Source organism: Terrapene carolina, unplaced genomic scaffold (assembly GCF_002925995.2).
Source record: "Terrapene carolina triunguis isolate 2854851 unplaced genomic scaffold, T_m_triunguis-2.0 Scaffold210, whole genome shotgun sequence".
In the NCBI taxonomy this organism is placed as follows: domain Eukaryota; kingdom Metazoa; phylum Chordata; order Testudines; family Emydidae; genus Terrapene; species Terrapene triunguis.
The window spans coordinates 48,579,349-48,598,469 of NW_020664561.1; the positions used below are offsets into that span (position 1 = coordinate 48,579,349).

The following is a 19,121-nucleotide window of genomic DNA, read 5'->3' on the forward strand; positions in this document are numbered from 1 at the left end:
GCAATGCATGGCCAAATTTTTAAATTCAGAATTGGGTCTAAGAAAGTTTAGAGGGATCTCTAGTTAACATAGAATTTAAACCTTCTCCTGACGCCCATGACAGCAAATGCTTATCAAATGGGACTTCCTCCAGACCCATTTAAATTCCCTTTTATTTATCAAAACGTAATTAGATGCCCCCTCTATCTTATTTATTGCCCCAACTTTGGGTCCCCATGCTTGAGTATAAGGGAATGTACACTGGTATATGTCATGCACTGAGGAGACAAAAAGAGAGAAGTGTAGTAAGAAAAGCAACTAACAGGAATGAGTAAGAATGTGTTGTATTTTAATTTACACACACGTACACATATTTTTCTGGCTCCTCATGTGCACATTACATAAACTTACATCCCCTTACACTAATTCACATATTAGTAGGTAGGTGTGGGTAGGATTAAGGGAGTCTAATATAGTGTAAGTGTAAAAGGACCATAATCTGGTCTCAATTACACCACTGCAAATCCATTGATTTCAATGAGCTTGCACCATCAGGGCCGGCTCCAGCATTTCTGCCGCCCCAAGCGGCAATTGGGGAAAAAAAAAAGAAAAAAAAAGCCGCGATTGGCGGCGGCAGTTCAGCGGCAGGTCCTTCGCTCCTAGAGGGAGTGAGGGACCTGCCGCCCCCGAATTGCCGCAGGTGCCGCCCCAAGCACCTGCTTGTTAAGCTGGTGCCTGGAGCCGGCCCCGTGCACCATTATGAATCAGAACAGAATTTGGACCAGAGAGTCTACAGTGCGCCATCACTTTTATTTAGTCTTTAGAGAGTCTAAATAGTCTTGAGAGTCTTTGATATTTGGAAATAATTTATGTGTTTTAGATGCAGACAGCAGCCCGTGTAGATACACATATTCATGCCAGATATCCAAATGACTTCTTGTGTCAAATAAGGCCTTTCTGTAAAATAAAAAAATGTATAGTATTCTGTTATAGCTAGTAAAAGACAGTTACCTTTTCTGTAACTGGTGTTCTTTGAGATGTGTTGCTCATGTCCATTCCATTGTAGGTGTGTGTGCTCGCCACATGCACTGGTGCTGGAAGTTTTTCCCTCAGCAGTATCTGTAGGGGACCAGCTCTGGCGCCCTCTGGAGTGGCACCCACATGGCGTGGTATAAGAGGCGCCACCGGCTCCCCCTCCCCCTCAGTTCCTTCTTGCCGGAAACATCGACATTGGGGAAGGAGGGTGGGTTGTGGAATGGACATGAGCAACGCATCTCGTAGAACACCAGTTACGGAAAAGGTAACTGTCTTTTTCAAGTGCTTGCTCATGTCCATTCCATATTAGGTGACTCCAAAGCAGTACTCCTGGAGGTGGGTAGGAGTTCACGGAAGTGTAGATTGCAACACAGCTCTGCCGAACCCAGTGTTGTTTCTGGCCTGCTGAGTGATGGCATAATGAGCGGTAAACGTGTGAACAGAGGACCACGTTGTGGCTCTCAGATGTCCTGGATAGGGATGTGCGCCAGGAAGGCCACCGAAGACGCCCACGCTCTCGTCGAGTGGGCTCTGACAATTGGCGATGGCGGAACCCCCACCAGGTCGTAACAGGTCTTACGCACTAGGTGATCCAACTGGAAATCCTCTGTGAGGACACCAGGTGACCCTTCATCCTATCCGCTGTACCAATGAAGAGTTGAGAAGGGCATGGTACATTCTAAGTAGAAAAGCCAAGGCCTCTGGACGTCCAGGGCATGAAGACACCTCTTCTCACTGGTCTTGTGCAGTTTGGGACAGAACACTGGGAAGATGATGTTCTGGTTCATATGGAAGGTGGAAACAACCTTTGGGAGGAAGGCCGGGTGGGGCCACAACTGAATCTTATCTTTGTAGAAGACCGTGTACGGAGGTTCTGAGGTCAAGGCTTTAATTTCAGAGACCTGTCTTGCTGACGTCACTGCCACCAGGAATGCGTCCTTCCATGACAGGTGGGAAAGGGAGCAGGAACCCAGAGGCTCAAAGGGCGGGCCAGTGAGCCTAGAAAGGACCAAGTTAAGATCCCACTGCAGAACAGGAGGCCGTACCTGAAGGAAGAGTTTCTCGAGCCCTCAAGAATCTGACCATCATACCATGGGAAAACACCATCTGTCCTTGGATTGGCGAGTGAAAAGCGGAGATGACCGCTAGATATACTCTAATGGAAGAGTGTGCCAGGCCCTGATTCCTCAAGTGGAGCAGGTACTCCAGGACAGCCTGTATGGAAGAATGTGAGGGAGAGATGCTGCGCTTGGACACCCAGCAGGAAAACCTCGTTTGGAAGCTCATACTACAGTTGTCTCTTTTTGTCTTCTCAGTGCATGACATATACCAACGTACATTCCCTTATACTCTAGCATGGGGACCCAAAGTTGGGGCAATAAATAAGATAGAGGGGGCATCTAATTACATTTTGATAAAAGGGAATTTAAATGGGTCTGGAGGAAGTCTACATTTGTATAGCATGTGCCGTCTGGGGCCTCAGGAGAAGGTTTAAATTCTATGTTAACTAAAGATCCCTCTAAACTTTCTTAGACCCAATTCTGAATTTGAAAATTTGGCCATGCATTGCTGTGTGCATGAATTAGTTTGTCTCAGTGTAGTGATTGGTTTTTTGGGATTGGGAATAATCTGAATATTGCTCTTTGGAGTAAAGCACAATCTATCACACAGGTAAGCTTACGTGGATGGTGAAATAAATTGGAGTACCCAAGGAGACTGTCTGTCTTTCCATGTTAAGGCTGTTATGGTGTTTGAGGCATTCTCACTTGATAAATGGTTGGTGAAATCTAAGTATAGAACTTACAACCATTTTGGGGTTTGTGTCCTGCTTTGTAAATGTCTACTGTGAGGTTGGTACTCATGGTCTTGAGCCACTGCAGGCAGTTTGACAACTTCCATCCAGAAATCATGCTGTTAGATGTAGGGTGCATGAGTTGAGATGCAGGACGGCTCCTCCATTCTGGGACAACAGGTCTGAGAATAGCAAAAGTAGTTTCAGAGGATGTCTCAACAATTTCACCAGTTTGAGTACCAGAACTGCTAGGATAACAGACATTTCTTGTTTCTCTTTGTCACAAAAAGTCTATTGATGAATGACCCCTTTCCTTGAACATCAACTGAATCGTGAATTGTCCACTTGTGCTCTGATGAAAAGTGTCTGCTCAAACTGTCCACCAGCATGTTCTGCAGATACAGAAGGTGAACTGCTGCAAGAGAGAGCTGATGCTGAATACATTAATTCAGTAACTGAACTGCTTCTCAGCACAAAGGAGATGATTGAGCCCGTACCTGCCTGTTTATATAAAACATGGCAGTTGTGCCAGTTGTTGACTTTTATGCCGAAGGACATCAATAGCCAAAAAATGCTGTAAATGGAACTCTGAACTTTTTGGCAAGACTTGCCTCTGATGAGCCAGTCATCCAGATATCAATAGACCATTATTCCTGGTCTCCTTAAGTTTGCTACTTAACTAGCTACTACTGCTATGACTGTGGTAAATTACGTCAATGCTATAGAAAGGCCAAAGGGTGGAACTCTGCACTAAAAGTTGTTTTGATTGCCCAGAAATTTCAGAAATTTCTTGTGTACCAAATATATGGCGATATGAAAACAGGCATCCTACAGTTTGAGGGCCGTAAACCAATCTTCTGTATCTAGTCACGGTATTATGGATGCTAAGGTGACCATTCTAAACATTATCTGGCAAATACAGGTACTGAGCACTTTCAGATCCAGCACTTTTGGCCTCCATTCTCCCTGGGTATGAGGCAATAATTTGAGTAGAAATATTTACCTCTGTGTCCTCATCTCAGAGTTGTTGTTCTTCCTCAGAGACTTTCTCTGGAGGCTGAGTATCACAAAGAGGATGCTTGAGGCTGCACTGTTTTCAGTCTCTATGTTGCTCTCTCTCTCTCTCTCTCTGAGGTGGTGCATGCGAGGTATGCTCATGATAACAACCTCAGAGGCTCCAGTACAGCCATCCAGGAATATTATAAAGGAAAGAGAGTAGGGGACCAAAGGGAAGGATACCAGGGCACGACTACCCTCATAACTCCATACATCCGCTGTTTAGATCTGTAGGAGACCCCAGACTCCTCTCTGACCCATAAAACTCAGAAGGGGCATTAGAGGAATAGGTGAGAGATACCTCCCCACTTTGTTGGGAGTAGGAAGAGGAATAAGAAAAGTCCATTTCCAGAAGAGAGGCGGCAGAGACAGAGGTACTAAATTGTGACCCCACAACACAGTGCTTGAGAAAAGTTTGGTACTGTTGTGACAGTGGGCACATATACTAATGGAATGTGAAGCCCTACTGAAAGCAGGGATTCAGATTCTTCAGTGACCTGGAGGTCCTTCAATACCATGGACCTCATTGGTATCAAGGTAGACAGGTCGTTCAGCCTAGAAGAATAGAGAGAGCTCCTCAAAAGACTTCTGCAAGAAAGAGGTCTAAATCGCCTCTCCACTTCTAATCTAAGGAGACTCCATGGCCCAAAGTGTGTACTGGAGGAGTTTCAACAGTACCAACTATCAGGTACCATTCACTGAGGGTACATTCTCCATGATCACTACCAAGACTACAACTGCTGAGGTGCTACAGCACTCCATGTGTCTGCATCAGCTGCTACCTCTTCTCAGCAGCAATAACTGAGCACATCAGTATTAATTACTTCAGCTCCTGCTTCTTCTATGCACTATACTTTAACCCCAAGGTTCACAGCCAATCCTTTCTCTCAGCACTCTAACAGGGACAATCCTACCAGTACACCTGGAAGTTGAAGGTTAAGTAGATGGAGCCCTGAAGCTATCAGATGCCAGGCTCAGCGGGGCACTTCTCAGTATCACAGGCTAACATCCCAGGGGAGACAGATGGACCAGGTCTGATGCAGGCACATGAAGTAGTCAAAGAGAAACATTTTACGCCTCATATCTCTGACCTTTAAGGTCCTTTTTTGAAAAGGACTTACACACAGTGAATTTACTGGAGGTATCCCATAAGAAAGGCACTCATATGCTCATTAATGGGGGTTTCTGCCTCACCAGAGAGGCAAAATTGATTACTTTTACTTGTACAGTAATTACTGTTCATTGAGATGTGTTGTACACATATACATTCCACTGTAGGTATATATGCACCCAATGCATTTGAGTTGGAGACTTTTGCCAGCAGTACCACTATGTTCCCCAACTATTCTCATGCATGGAGCTGAGGATACAGAGAGGCATGGGTGCCACTGCCTCCCTCTTTGTTCCTTCCCACCACCGTCTAATTAATACCCAAAGTAGCAGGGAAGGTGGAAGGATCCAGAATGACTATGTGCATAATAAATCTCGAAGAACAGTTACTGTACAGGTAAGTAACTGTTTTTTCTCCTTCAAGTGATTGTGCACATATATATTCCACTGTAAGTGATTCATCAGCAGTTTCCTTACAGGTGGTGGGACTTTGGATTACTTGGAGAGAATGTAGCACTCATTTTCCAAAGTAGGTGTCATCCCGGGAAGCTTGAGTGATAGTGTAGTATCTGGAAAAAATGCATCCAGATGGACATTTGTAAAATAGCAGCGTGGTCACAACAGCTATGTTAATCCAGAAGGCTGACAAAGTGGACTGAGCTCTAGTGGAATGAACTATTATCCTTGGAGGAGAAACTTTTGCTAGATCATAGCAGAGCTGGATACAGTCTGAAATCCAATGTGACATGCACTGGGCTGTAACTGGTTGCCCTTTAATTCTTTCAGCAAAGGCTATAAAAAATTTAAGAGACCATCTGAAAGACTTTGTGTGGTCCAGGTAAAAACACTAAAAGGAGATCTTTTGAAATTCTTCATGGAACAGAATTTTCTTGGGCTGGGTGGCTGGGTCCTAAAATTCCAGCGTGGAACTGAGAAACTTTCTAGATGAATTTTTCATCAAATTACATGTTTCCACAAAATATATTTCAGTTGTAATGAACTGGCATTTTTTTTGATGGAAAAAGTTTTCATGAAAAATTTTCAATCAGCTCTAACAGTGACCCACATATGTAACTCCAACAGCCATGACAGTCTTCATGTTCATATTCTTAATTGAATTTAAATAGATTTTAATAAAGTAGTCTATATAACAAATACTATCCACATTCCGTGACTTTCTACAACTTCTGTGACTTCCGCAGCTGCAGTAGCCGGTGCGGCAGGCCAAGGGGTGCCCGAGCAGCTGGCCCAAGGGCCAGCCACACCAACTGCTGCTGGAGCAGCCCTGGGGCCAGCTGCACCAGCTGCTGCTCAGGCGGCCCCAGACAGCGCTCCAACAGTGGCCAGAGTGGCTGGCCCTGGGGACTGTCCCAACAGCAGCGGTTTCAGGGGTGGCTTCGGGAACCACCCGAGAAGCAGCCCTAGGAAGTGCCAAGCATCGGTCCCAGGGGTGGCTCCAGGGACTGCCCTAGCAGCAGCGGTCCTGGGGGCAGCTGGAGCAGTGGCCCCGGAGGCGGCCCTGGAAGCCATCCGGAGAGTGGTTCCTGGGGGCCTCAAAGCAGCGGGGCCCAGGAGCAGGGATTTAGTAATGGGTACTTATAGTAAAAGTCAGGGACAGGTCATGGGCCATGATTTTTTGTTTATTCCCCGTGACCTGTCCATGACTTTTACTAAAAATACCCATGACTAAATCTTAGTCTTACTTATGAGAACAAAACTGAATGGACACATTTTCAAAAATGTGACTTTGGGTGTCCAGTTTAAGACACCTTAATGGGAGCATATTTTCAGGTCCCTTTAAGGCAAGGTCCCCAAACTGGGGGTCGCAGCGGGGCCCAGGCCAGCCCCCATGGGGCGGGGACAGGGAGGGAGTGCCATCCAGCCCCTTCCTGCCCCCAGCTGTGCTCCGGTCCCGCCTGCAGCAATGTTCCCGGCCCCATGCCTGGCCCCGCTCCCTGCCCCAAACGCACCCCTAGTCTCAGTCCCCTTATCCATATCCTTGCCCCACACCCCTTCAGCCGCAGCCCCGTTCCCAGCCTCGGCTATGGGGAGGCGGGGGATAACAGACAGGGATAACAGGGGCGCGAAAGTTTGGGGACTACTGCTTTAAGGTGTCTCAAGTTCAGCACCAAAAATATGAAGGTATGCAAAATTGCTAGTCATTTTTGAAAATTTAGACTAGAACAATTTGAAATCTATATAATATATCTTTTAGTTCTACAGTGCATGTATTTTGTGAATTTAATAATCACAGTTAAGATGTAAGACATGAAAATGGGGGGCAATCATTTACATATATCTGTTTCAAACATTGTTCATTCTTCGTATTGTATTTTCAGCTAAGTTGAGACTCTACTTTCTTTTGTGGTCACAATTTGATTTCACAAAATTTGTGACCCTGTTTTTGTACCTGAATTGAATCATCAGTGCAAATCTGATCATATGAACCCATCTTCTTGATTTTTGCCCTCAATCTAGTGGTTAGATGTGCTGGTAACTCAGATTTGAATCAGCAACTGAACTACTAATATAAATTTTGCATTTCAACCACACTTCTGAAAATTGATCCCATAATACTAATCACAGTTCGCACACTGATTTAGGCTGTGAATGGTGAAGAAACGAGTAGATGTTTTTTCTTGGCTGCTCAGTCAGAATTATGTTACACTGTAGCTACAAAAGGATGCAACAGAGGCATTGCATTGGTGTTGACTAATTACTGATGACAGACGATGGTCATATACCCAGCTGCTGTAAATCAGCCTAGTTCCACTGATTTCATTGAGGCGATGCTGATTTTCACCTCTAAAAATATGGCCCTATATGCATCCTCCACTGAGCAGAATAGATGATATAAAAGTGCACTATGCCCATTAAAATTTTAAAGTGTGTTTAATCTGCCTTGCCTCCATTTATCCAGCATTTCTGATGAGAACATTCAGAAAGTATACCAACTGTACAAAGAAGTCTAAAGTCTATAAATGTGCTATTCAACAAAGTGCTTATCTTTCATGCTTAAATGCCTAAATTTCTCACTAGACAGTTTGGAAAATTACTTACATAATTGCTTTTTTGTGTAACACATAGTTAAGGAAAAATGTATTCACAATATTAAGTTATCCTAGGTGAAAGATGAACTGGTGCATGGATAATTTCTGAAGGAGTTACCTAAACTAAATTAACATATAATTCAAAAGCAAATCACATGGTACCAAGGCAATCAGTTTCCACTATGGGCCTAATTCTCTTCCTGGCGTGCATCAGGCCTGAGTAAATAAGCTTTTATGGCTATCTGGGATGCGGAAGTGAGTTGGAATCTGAAATCACAGGCTCCTGTGTGATTGCTCCACACCCTCTAGTTCCTGCCAGTAAGGGGTGGAGGGTGTCTAATGGATCTCTGTAGTCACAGATTCTGTGGCCATTTCCCAAGGTGTTAGGGAGGCTGGAGTTCACAGGTTTGTACTGTGTGGGATCATCACATTTTCACTTCCCTACCACTCTGAGTAGAGGAATCATACCAGTTTCAATGTATTCAAGGCCTTCTGCTGCCCTTATTTCCTTGTTTGAGCTACAGGATTTGGATTTATGTACAAGCTTTTAATCACCAGTAATTAAAATTGCAATCTCTTGGAAAAACTAACTTCTTTAAAGAGTTTAACACAAGCGATAACTGAATTTTTAAAACAGCATATTAGTGCCACTCAGATTGTCTGAATTCACATTCATTTAATTAAACAGAACAATATATAAATGTTAAAATCACAGCAGACATTGATAGATAAAAAAATTGAAATATTTAAAATAAAAAACAGGAAGTCATGAAACAACACTTTGATAGCATGCTAAATCCCCAGCTGATTATTCAATAAAACCACTATTTACAGTAACTTGTAAAGAGCCCTGACAAGTATGGAAAGATGTGTTCCCTTTTCTAATGTTCAATTTTCATATAAAAAGTGTTTTCCTATATGACAGAAGATAAGGAAAAGTAGAATTTCCCCTGAGGTTCTTTAGAAAGAAAAAAACCTTTCTAAATATATCCCTAGGTCCCAAACTGTCAGTAAGAAATTATTCCATATCCGGTCATAAATTACATATCAGCGACTAAATTGAAATAAATACTTTGAAGCTATTCCTTTTTATCACTATTATTAGATTACATTCTAGTTATAAACTGAGATGTACTTTAAGAGCCAACTAACATCTAATTTGCCTATGTCTAGAGAAGAGTTGGGAAGATATCTTAGCTTCAGTTCAGTACTACCCATAGTTTCTGACAATATGAGCCAGATCACTTCAACAGTGAGTCTGTGTCGGTCTATAGATTTTACCTGGATCAATTTTTAAAAGCTCAAGCTGCGTTAAGTGTAAAGTTATTTTAAAATCTGTAACACTTTAGGAGCTAGTTAACTGACGTCTTGTCCAGGGAAAGCAGTAATGTCTCTTTTGGTTTTAATCAATTTATTGGATTCCCTCATTTATCACAGATCAGCTGTGGATAGCTGCTGTGCCACCTTCTCTACTCTTGCCTACGAAGGTGTCTCCTCTGTGAGTTGGAGAGACTGCCTTTAGGATTAAAAGGGTAGTTTAGTCTTTATTTCCTTACACTGCATGGCTGGTTCTGAACTGATACCTTATCTGTAACACATAATATCCCATTAATTAATATCCTCAGTAATTAATTCAAATTAGCATGGCAATATTAAAAAAAATCTAGGACAAATTCTGGTAATGCATTTGTCTTCCAAAATATGGAAAATATCACTGGGCATCCTCTAATAATGTAAACAGTATTAAGTGGAATACGGCATGAAATGAGGGCAAACAAATATTTTCTAGGGGGAGAGGGAAATATTCATTTTGGCATTTTATTCTAAGTCTGTGGACAGAAACAGCCTGAATTTTTCTTTCTTGATGGGTCATTTCTCTTATGTTCAGCAGGATCACCCATTGAATATTGTGTGTTCAATACTGGATTCTGATTTTGCCATGTTCCAAATAAACAAACACAAACAACAAATCCTATACTTATATTTCTCCAAACCTTGTTTATACCTCTTCCCCAAAGAGGCTAACCTCATAGTATGTGAAACATTTTATACTGAACATTAGCTGGAGGATTCTATTGAAAGACAAGTTAAGTCCTGTAGAGCTCTTAATATACCCAGGACTATTTTCTAAATTCATAAACCTCTGTACTTATTTTTGGTGACATTCAAAATAATAACCCAAATAATGACCAATGTATCTAAAAAAGAGTGAAAATTAAAACTACCGAGTGTTGTGTCTGATTTGACATAGGAAGTATCACAAGGAAGGCTTCAGCAGTCAGGCCCATAGAACAGGGATGATTGCTCTTTGTGACCCAACATCTGGGAAGATGATGATTTTCCACAAGAAGAATATAAAACTAAGCATGTGTTACTTTTTTGTATGATAATGGAAGGATGCCAACAGTACTTTTACATATGATTAATATTTTACATAATTTCATGATTAGTGATGGGGAAAACCTGTAAGTCTATGTTTTGGCTAAGCACCAGAACATTAGAATACTTATTTGAAATTTATCCTAACACTTTGGTCTGGAAATCTTGTGAGATCAGAATTTTTCAGTAATTCTTAATTTCACCCAAGATGGAAGTACCATGATAAAAAAGTGCTGTTCACAGTGTTTCAGTAATTCCACATTCAGTCACCGCTGAAATCAGTGACCACTAAGATGTGAACATTTAAACAAACAAAAAAGCAATACATGTACACCATAGTTTTTCAAATCTCAGAAAAGATCTAAGTTTGCTCTAGCTCCTAATTCCTCTGAACTAGTTCTATCATCCCATTATGAGCCTGATTCTGCTCTCATACAAGGTTTACACTGGTGTAACTTCCTTGACTTCAGTGAAGTTACTCCATTTTTTTGCTGCTGTCAGAGCAAAAAATCAGGTCCTATGGCATCTAACTGACTTTAAGAAAATGTTCCAGTAAGTGGATAATTGTTATCAAGTGTACTATAGGATATTTCTGTGTTAAGGATTTATAATGTGTTGGTGAACTAATTTCTGTTAATATCCCCCAGTAATAGAGGTGCAAAGTCCTTCTCAAAATTCTGACTGATTTCAGAAGATAATCATTGGTGACAGTATTGCCTCCATGTACCATTTGCCACACTACTGAACAAACCTGTATCTCTTTTTATTTTGCTGAAAAGGGTCATATCTAAGTTATTCTTGAAGTACATGTATGCATGAATTTTTTTTGATAAAACCGTCTTTCCCAGTGTCTATATGTGGGGTCAAATCATTCTCATCTTATTCATGCAAATAGCCATATTTACTTCAATGGGACTAGGTACGTGAAGAAAAGGGTTTGGCCTTAGGTTAATAGATTATAAAGTCAGAGACCGTTATCATCTAGTTTGATCTTGTATATAACACCGGCCATAGGACTTCCCTGAAATAATTCTGTTTGAACTAGAGCACTTTTTTTTTTAAATCCAATCTTGATTTTAAGATGTCCAGTGATGGAAAATCCACCACAAACCCTGGCAGATTGTTCCAATGGTTAATTATGCTCACCGTTACAAATGTGCACATTATTTTCAGTATGAATTTGTCTAGCTCAACTTCCAGCTACTAGATCTTGTTATACCTTTGTCTTTTAAATTGAAGAGCCCATCATCAAAGTTTTGTTCCCCATGTAGATACTTGATTAGTCTGTAAAGTCACCCCTTAACCTTCTCTTGGTTAAGCTAAACCAATTGAGTTCCTGGAGTCTGTCACTAGAAGGCACGTTTTCCTATCTTTTAATCATTCCTGTGGCTCTTCTCTGAATCCTCACTGATTTATCAACATCCTTCTTGAATTGTGGACATGAGAACTGGACACAGTATTGTATTAGCAGTCTCACCAGAGCCAAATACAAAGATAATATAATCTCTCTAGTTCTACTTGATATTCTCCTGTTCATACTTCCAAGGAATGCAAGTCTTTTTCAGAGTTACTGCTTCCCAGGATATAGGTTGGGAGACTAAGTATACTCTGCATTCTTTGTTCCTAGATGTATACATTTACAAGTGGCCATATTAAAATGCCTATTTTTTGAGTTTTGCCATTGACTTCAATGGAGCCAGGATTTCCCCCTTGATGTTTATATTCTTTTGTGCTTGCACCTAAAGACCTACCATACACCAGTACATGACCATCTTTTAATCAAGATCATAAAATATACCATCATAAGGCTTACATAAACATTTTCATGAAGCAAAACCTTCATGAACATAAGTGGTCACATTTTCACATGGTAATAGTAGGAGACATGAGTGGTATCAGGATTTTACTTTTGTGAATCCATTGGCCCCAATGAAGTTTTGATATGTAGTTCAATGGGACCAACACTAGGTGCTTAATGATGAAAGAACACCACCTCAATAGCTATTAACTTTGAATGTTTAAAATCGTTCAGCAAAACACTTCTAGGGTGAGATGATTAAATTATGCAAAGTATACCTGTTATCACTCAGATTTAACACTCTCAGCTTCTGCATCTGACCAATCTCATCAGGAAGAAATTCTAGCTTGTTAGAGCGCAGGGACATAACTGTTACGTTCTTACAGCTTCCAATCTATGGACATAAAAGGCAAGAAGTTAGGATTCTCACTTTGCCAAAGTTTCTCACCACTAATTCTCCTTATTTGAAAAGGTGACCTAATTATGTCTTTAAAATTAATGAATGAGGTAATGACTACTTATTGTGTACTTCTGAGATAATACTTTGAGCCAAACTGACTTCAGCGGGAGTAGAATCAGGTCCTTTACTTGATAAATGGCTTTTCAAGTTATAATTTAACCTATCTGCTATCAATAGCTTCCTGCTATATTAAGATGTATGTATACACATCATATTTCTTCACATAGTTTGATTAAAATGCTTTCTATTATCATAATGTGTTCATTAATGAAATACTCATTTCCAATTCTAGTTTTCCTATTTACATTTATATTGATATTAACGGTCAAGGGCATAAGCCCTCGGTTTACAATGTAAAATGACAAACAAAATGTAAGAGAGACAAGGTGGGTGAGATAACAGCTTTTATTGGACCAACTTCTGTTGTTGAGAGACAAAGTTTTGGGTTTACACAGAACTCTTTTTCAGTTAACATGGAGGTGACCTGAAGCAGAAATCTGTGTAAGCTCAAAAGCTTGTCTCTCTCACCCCCAGAAGTTGTTCCAATAAAAGATGTTAACTCACCCACCTTGTCTCTCTAATATCCTGGAACCAACCCAGCTACAACAACACTGCATACAGCATTAGTAACACATGAGAAAAACGAACAGGGTCAAATACTGCTTGCCTTGCACACAGGGTCAAATTCTGCTTGCCTTGCTCATGTGAGTGATATCACCTGTTCCATGGGAACAAGTGATTAAGGCAAGTAGGACTTGGTCTTCCATCTGGATCATTTATGACCCCATCCTGCAGAGTGAGAAAAAACTTCCATACACCTGCCATAACTTCAGTGGATGTTTTGTCTGAGTAAAGATTGCAAGGTTAGGCCCTTCATGTAAAACATACTAATGAATAATTTAAAAACAGAATCAGTTTCTCACTTCTCTAGGCAATTCAGACAGGAAATTCTCATCCACAGCTAATGTTCGCAGGCTATGAAGGTAACCAATGGTAGAAGGTAGGGACTCCAGTTCATTACAGCTGCAGTCAAATTCTTCTAATAGAGATAAACTGAAATTTTAAACACGTTGTTAGACTTTTTGAAAAAGTAAGAACACAAATTAACAGTTTCAAATCTCTGCAAGTTTATAGTGTCAGATTACTACATTTGCAAATCATATATTGAAAAAGTAACATTTATTATTCAGATTCTCACAGAACAAAAGGTTGAAGATATAAATAATTATATACACCTAAGGGTATGCCTACACTATCCGCCGGACTGGCGGACAGCGATCGATCCAGTGGGGATCGATTTATCGCATCTAGTCTAGACGCGATAAATCGACCGCCGAGCCCTCTCCCGTTGACTCCTGTACTCCAGCGCAGCGGGAGGCGCAAGCAGAGTCGACGGGGTAGCGGCAGCAGTCGACTCACCACGGTGAAGACACCACGGTAAGTCAATCTAAGTACGTCGACTTCAGCTATGTTATTCACATAGCTGAAGTTGCGTAACTTAGATCGATCCCCCCTCAGTGTAGACCAGAGCTAAGTATAGTTGAGTATTGGTAATACTACTAATATTGAGGTAATCCTATCTATTTATCTAAGGTAAAGCCGGCAAGGTATTTTTAAGGGATACCATTCTGTCCCATGCATTATTATTGTTGTTTATTATTTGTAGTGTAGAAATGCCTAGACTAGAGGCATCTGTCAAGGATCAGGGACCCAGTGTGTTAGGCACTGGACATATGCACAAAAAAGATGATAGGTGGGAAAAAGAACTGTTTGGTGAGAAGAAAGTATCTTTATACACTACTGAAAAAGGTATATTTTTCAGCTGATGTCACTGACACAAACTCTGATACAAAAAGCTGGTTAGTGGAGAGAACCAAACATTGATCCAAATTCAACAAAGCCAGCTATAATTAGCCATTAAAGCAGAAGATGTATTCTTTGTAAGTATGCTTATCTTTCAAATTCTGACAGATTATCTTCTGAGATTGTTTCAAAACACAATATGGGATAGCCAATTGTATAGCAAAAATTAATACAAAAGCAAACAGAAATAAGTCATTTTTAAGAGTATTTGGCTATTGAACTTAAAGTACTTCAAGGTTTTCATGCCAAGTCTTTAATATAAAACTGCCTGATAAGTGGAACTGTGTAATGTGCTGAGCACCTGATGTACTAAATATTAACATGCTCCCTTTATGAAAAAATAAATTATCTCAATATCTGCCCTGGATCATTGTTGTGCTGCACTTCTAAAAGCTTATAGCAATGTAAAAGGCTGTAGTGGAGATGAGAATCCCCACATGCATGCTTCAGAGGTACCTTGCCCATGTCAATCTAGCTATGATTGTAGAGTAAGAAATTTAAGGTTTAAAATATAAATAAGAGAAAAGTGAGGCCTAAGAATGTGACCTTCACTCGGGTGAACAGTGCTCACACTCATGGGTACAACTGCAATACTAAAGTCGATGACAGTTATAAGTAAGCAATGCTTGCAGATCTGGACCTTTCAGTATTTTTTTAAAATTATTTTTACCCAACTAAATTATTTAAAAAACTCTTCCAGCCTTCGAACTCTGAGAAATGTAATGCCTGCAGCTAGGGTGACCAGACAGCAAGTGTGAAAAATCGGGACAGTGGGTGGGGGGGTAATAGGAGCCTATGTAAGAAAAAGACCCCAAAACCAGGACTGTCCCTATAAAATCGGGACATCTGGTCACCCTACCTGCAGCAGCTAATCTACACCCAGGGCCCAACTGGTTCTCAGCACTTTCCTGTAACTACCTGACCTCAATAAGTTGAAGGTCTGAAGCACATCACCCTTCCATGAGCCGTATGGTGATTAATGAAGTGAATTGTGAGGAGAACAGCTGAAAGCTTTGCCAGCTATTTTATTACAAGTTTTGTATCTGTCAACCTGTCTTTCAAACCAGACAAAGAGCAATATTTTGCAAAGGTAATACTCAAACATGTTGGCCTAGTTCATTCAAGGTCTTTCCTGGCAGGAATAGGCATAGACCTGACAGAGTACCCTTGTAATGGAAAGTATAGTGGAAAGGATGCCATCTTGGAAGCTGCCCACAACTAGCTAGGGTTTGCCAGGTGATGTGCTGATTTAGCACAACTCCCCTGTCCTACTTAGACCTAGAATTGGGAACATTACAAACACTATCCCGCAAACAGTAAATTTCAAGAGCCACACAAGGTGTGCCACTGAAACCTTAATAGGCAATGTAATTTTAGTTAAAAGGTACCATCTGACATATACATTCTCAACCTCTTTCCCTCTTGGTAACAATCAGGACAGAAATGAAGTTTGTGATAACAGAGGGAACACAGTCAAAGTGAGACTGGACTTAATCTAGCTATCCAACAGCTATACAACTTCTGTGTAACTTCGAAGTCTAATTTTCATTGTTCAGAGTTTGTGGAGGGAAGGTAACCTGGCCACAGCAGCTTATCATATGAATTTAGTTAGGGTTCTAATAACCTCATCACTCACTGAGGCTCCACTCATTCTCCCTGGGTGTGCAGAGTATGAAGGTAATGGACCTTTATGGGTCTTCTGTGTCCCCTGGAAACCATGGGGCTATGCCCAACACATGCTCTACCTGTACTAGAGAGAAGAGTAACCCATAGCTTAAGAAGTCCTCGCTCTCATTATGTCATTTTCACCACATATTTGATCAATCATCCTAAAGTTGGGGAAGGATGGAATGGATAACAAAACATCAACTGATAAGATACTAGATGCTTGGTGGAAGAAGCCTGTAACTTAAAGAAGCCCTCTCTCACCATGACTCAGGCCTGGTCTACACTACGGGATTAATTCGGATTTAGCAGCGTTAATCCGAATTAACCCTTCACCCGTCCACACTACAGAGCCAGTTAATTCGAATTAAAGGGCCCTTTAAATCGATTTCTGTACTCCACCTCGACGAACGGAGTAGAGCCTAAATCGATTTTGTTAATTCGAATTAGGGTTAGTGTGGCCGCACACCACCGAATTACTGTGTTTAAGTTAATGGGGTAGTGTGGCCGCACACCACCGAATTAATGTGGTTAAAAACCGAATTAAGGTGCTTAGTGTGGCCGCGCACAATCGAATTTATACAACCTGTTTCCCAAATTCGAATTATCTAAATTCGGATTAATCCTGTAGTGTAGACATACCCTTAGTTATTACTTCTCTGCATTGTTTCCCCCTTTCACTTGCTGCAGTTTTTCCTACTCTACTTTGACTGTGTAGATCCACCAGAAGGATAGCTACAGATGAGATAAATGAAGGGAAATTAATGCTTTTCAGTATTTCTGAGAGATGCATTTTTCCTCAAGTATTTTCTTGACTTCACCTATCATTTTTTAAAAAATGTATATTGTTTAAAGTAGTGGTTCTCAAAGCCGGTCCGCTGCTTGTTCAGGGAAAGCCCCTGGTGGGCCGGGCCAGTTTGTTTACCTACTGCGTCTGCAGGTTCGGCCGATCGCGGCTCCCACTGGCCACGGTTCGCTGCTCCAGGCCAATGGGGGCTGCAGGAAGGGCGGCCAGCACATCCCTCAGCGAACCGCAGCCAGTGGGAGCCGCGATTGGACAAACCTGCGGACGCGGCAGGTAAACAAACTGGCCCAGCCCGCCAGGGGCTGTCCCTGAACAAGCACCGGACCAGCTTTGAGAACCACTGGTTTAAAGCAACAAAGAATACTAGGAGAGTGGTGATGATTTGGTACTGAATATCACCAGGATATTTTAAAACGTTACCTCACATTGACGTGTAATTTGCATTAAGGAAGGTAGGTATCAGGCCTGAACCTACATTTTTTGCACACCAAAAACGCTCCCTGAAATCAGTGGGACTTTTGGGTGTGCTGGAAGTGCAGTTTGGGTCTCATCATATAATAAAACAACTTTACTGATAAGCAATCACCAATTTGTTTGATTTTGTGATAAGAACAACAGTGAACAATGTAGCTGTTTCACGTATGTATGTTTGTTGTAGTAATTGCCAGGATTTATATGACATGCATTCTGGAAGCCACTCAAACAATATTCATTACATGAGTTACATCAGAATACTTTCTTACAATAGTTTGCATTCTACAGTGCAGTACATGTGCTACAAAATACAAAAGTTTTCCTTTGCTCTAGTATTTCCACCATACTGTATATGTGTACTGAGACCTGCTAAAAACAGTGTTTCCTGAAATTGGAAAGGATCTACCCAATTGCTTCTTTAGCACAGTACCACTTAGTTCCATGCTAGAAAGTCCCAACCCCAGGTCACTACTGCAGATATATTTTGCCATCCTGGGTGGAAACCAGACTCAGTAAACAAGGTAAGGCAGCTCTGACTGACAGAGCCAACCAGGAAGAAGTAATGAAACAAGATTGGAGACGCAACCTAGCCTCATCTCCCTGTCTCCCTCTAACTCTCCATAAAGGACCAGCCACTCTGTGACACCATCCTTCCCATCTGACAAGTTAATTAGTTTTCTGCTCTCATTATGTCATTTTCAGCCAGCATGTGTGCAAATATCTCCGGGTCATGAATGACACACATCTCTAGAGATGAGTGTTTTTATCTCTATGGGCTCAATCCAGCAAAGCACTTAAGCAATGGGAAACCATTGAGACTATTCAGAGTTCTTAAAGATATGTTTAAATGCTTTGTTGGATTGAGGCCACACTATTCAGCATCTCACAGGATTGAACCCTAAATATCTCTTTGAATCTAGGCTGATAGTGACTACCCACCATCACCACCACCTTTTTGGCCCTAACTGCTTTGTTGGCAGTTCTATTAAGGCAAGTATCAAACAGTTGACAGACTGCTCTCTATGTCATTATAACATCCGGCTCCAGAGAGAGTCAGTTCTCTCCTCCTCATTGTTGATTTTTATATTACAATAACATGTTCCAGTGAGTACCATGGCTACCACTTTTTGAGAAAGACCCAGCAGGAAACTGTCTAAAGTAATGAATGAGTCAGAGAAGGGAAGCACAATTTGAAGTTATAGGTACAGTGATCATTCTATGGAAGAAAATTACTTCACCTCTAGTGCTGCCAGGCCCCTAAATTTAACAAGCACAATCATTCAAAAATGATGTAGCAGTATTAGCTGTCTATCCTAGTGTTCTGCAAATCCACCTCTTAGAGCTGCAGTATCTCTCTTTTGAGAGCTAATTAAGGCTTCTTGAGAAACAATATTTAACAGAAAGTTGGCATAAGACCAGAGGGTTCCTTTCAATTCTGAACAATTCAATCACTGAGATAATATCTTAATGACAGGATTCTTTTTTTAAACATGCACACTGCAAAAAGCCACCAAAGTGCCAACTAGTGCATGAACCATCTGGATAGTGTCCAATATAATTTCTCAAAAAGAACAGGAGTACTTGTGGCACCTTAGAGACTAACAAATTTATTAGAGCATAAGCTTTCGTGGGCTACAACCCACTTCTTCGGATGT

The 19,121-nt window shown here is 41.2% G+C and overlaps 1 protein-coding gene across 1 annotated transcript in view; it reads right to left on the bottom strand.

Moving 5' to 3' along the window:
• LOC112115942 (leucine-rich repeat-containing protein 7) overlaps positions 1–19,121 on the bottom strand; it is a 243,760-nt gene that overhangs the window by 75,142 nt on the left and 149,497 nt on the right. Inside the window, exons 11-12 of the mRNA XM_029912345.1 lie at positions 13,583–13,712; positions 12,478–12,593 (exon numbers count right to left, since the gene is read on the bottom strand). Of these exons, the coding sequence (XP_029768205.1) occupies positions 12,478–12,593; positions 13,583–13,712 (246 nt within the window). The remainder of the gene's footprint in view (positions 1–12,477; positions 12,594–13,582; positions 13,713–19,121) is intronic.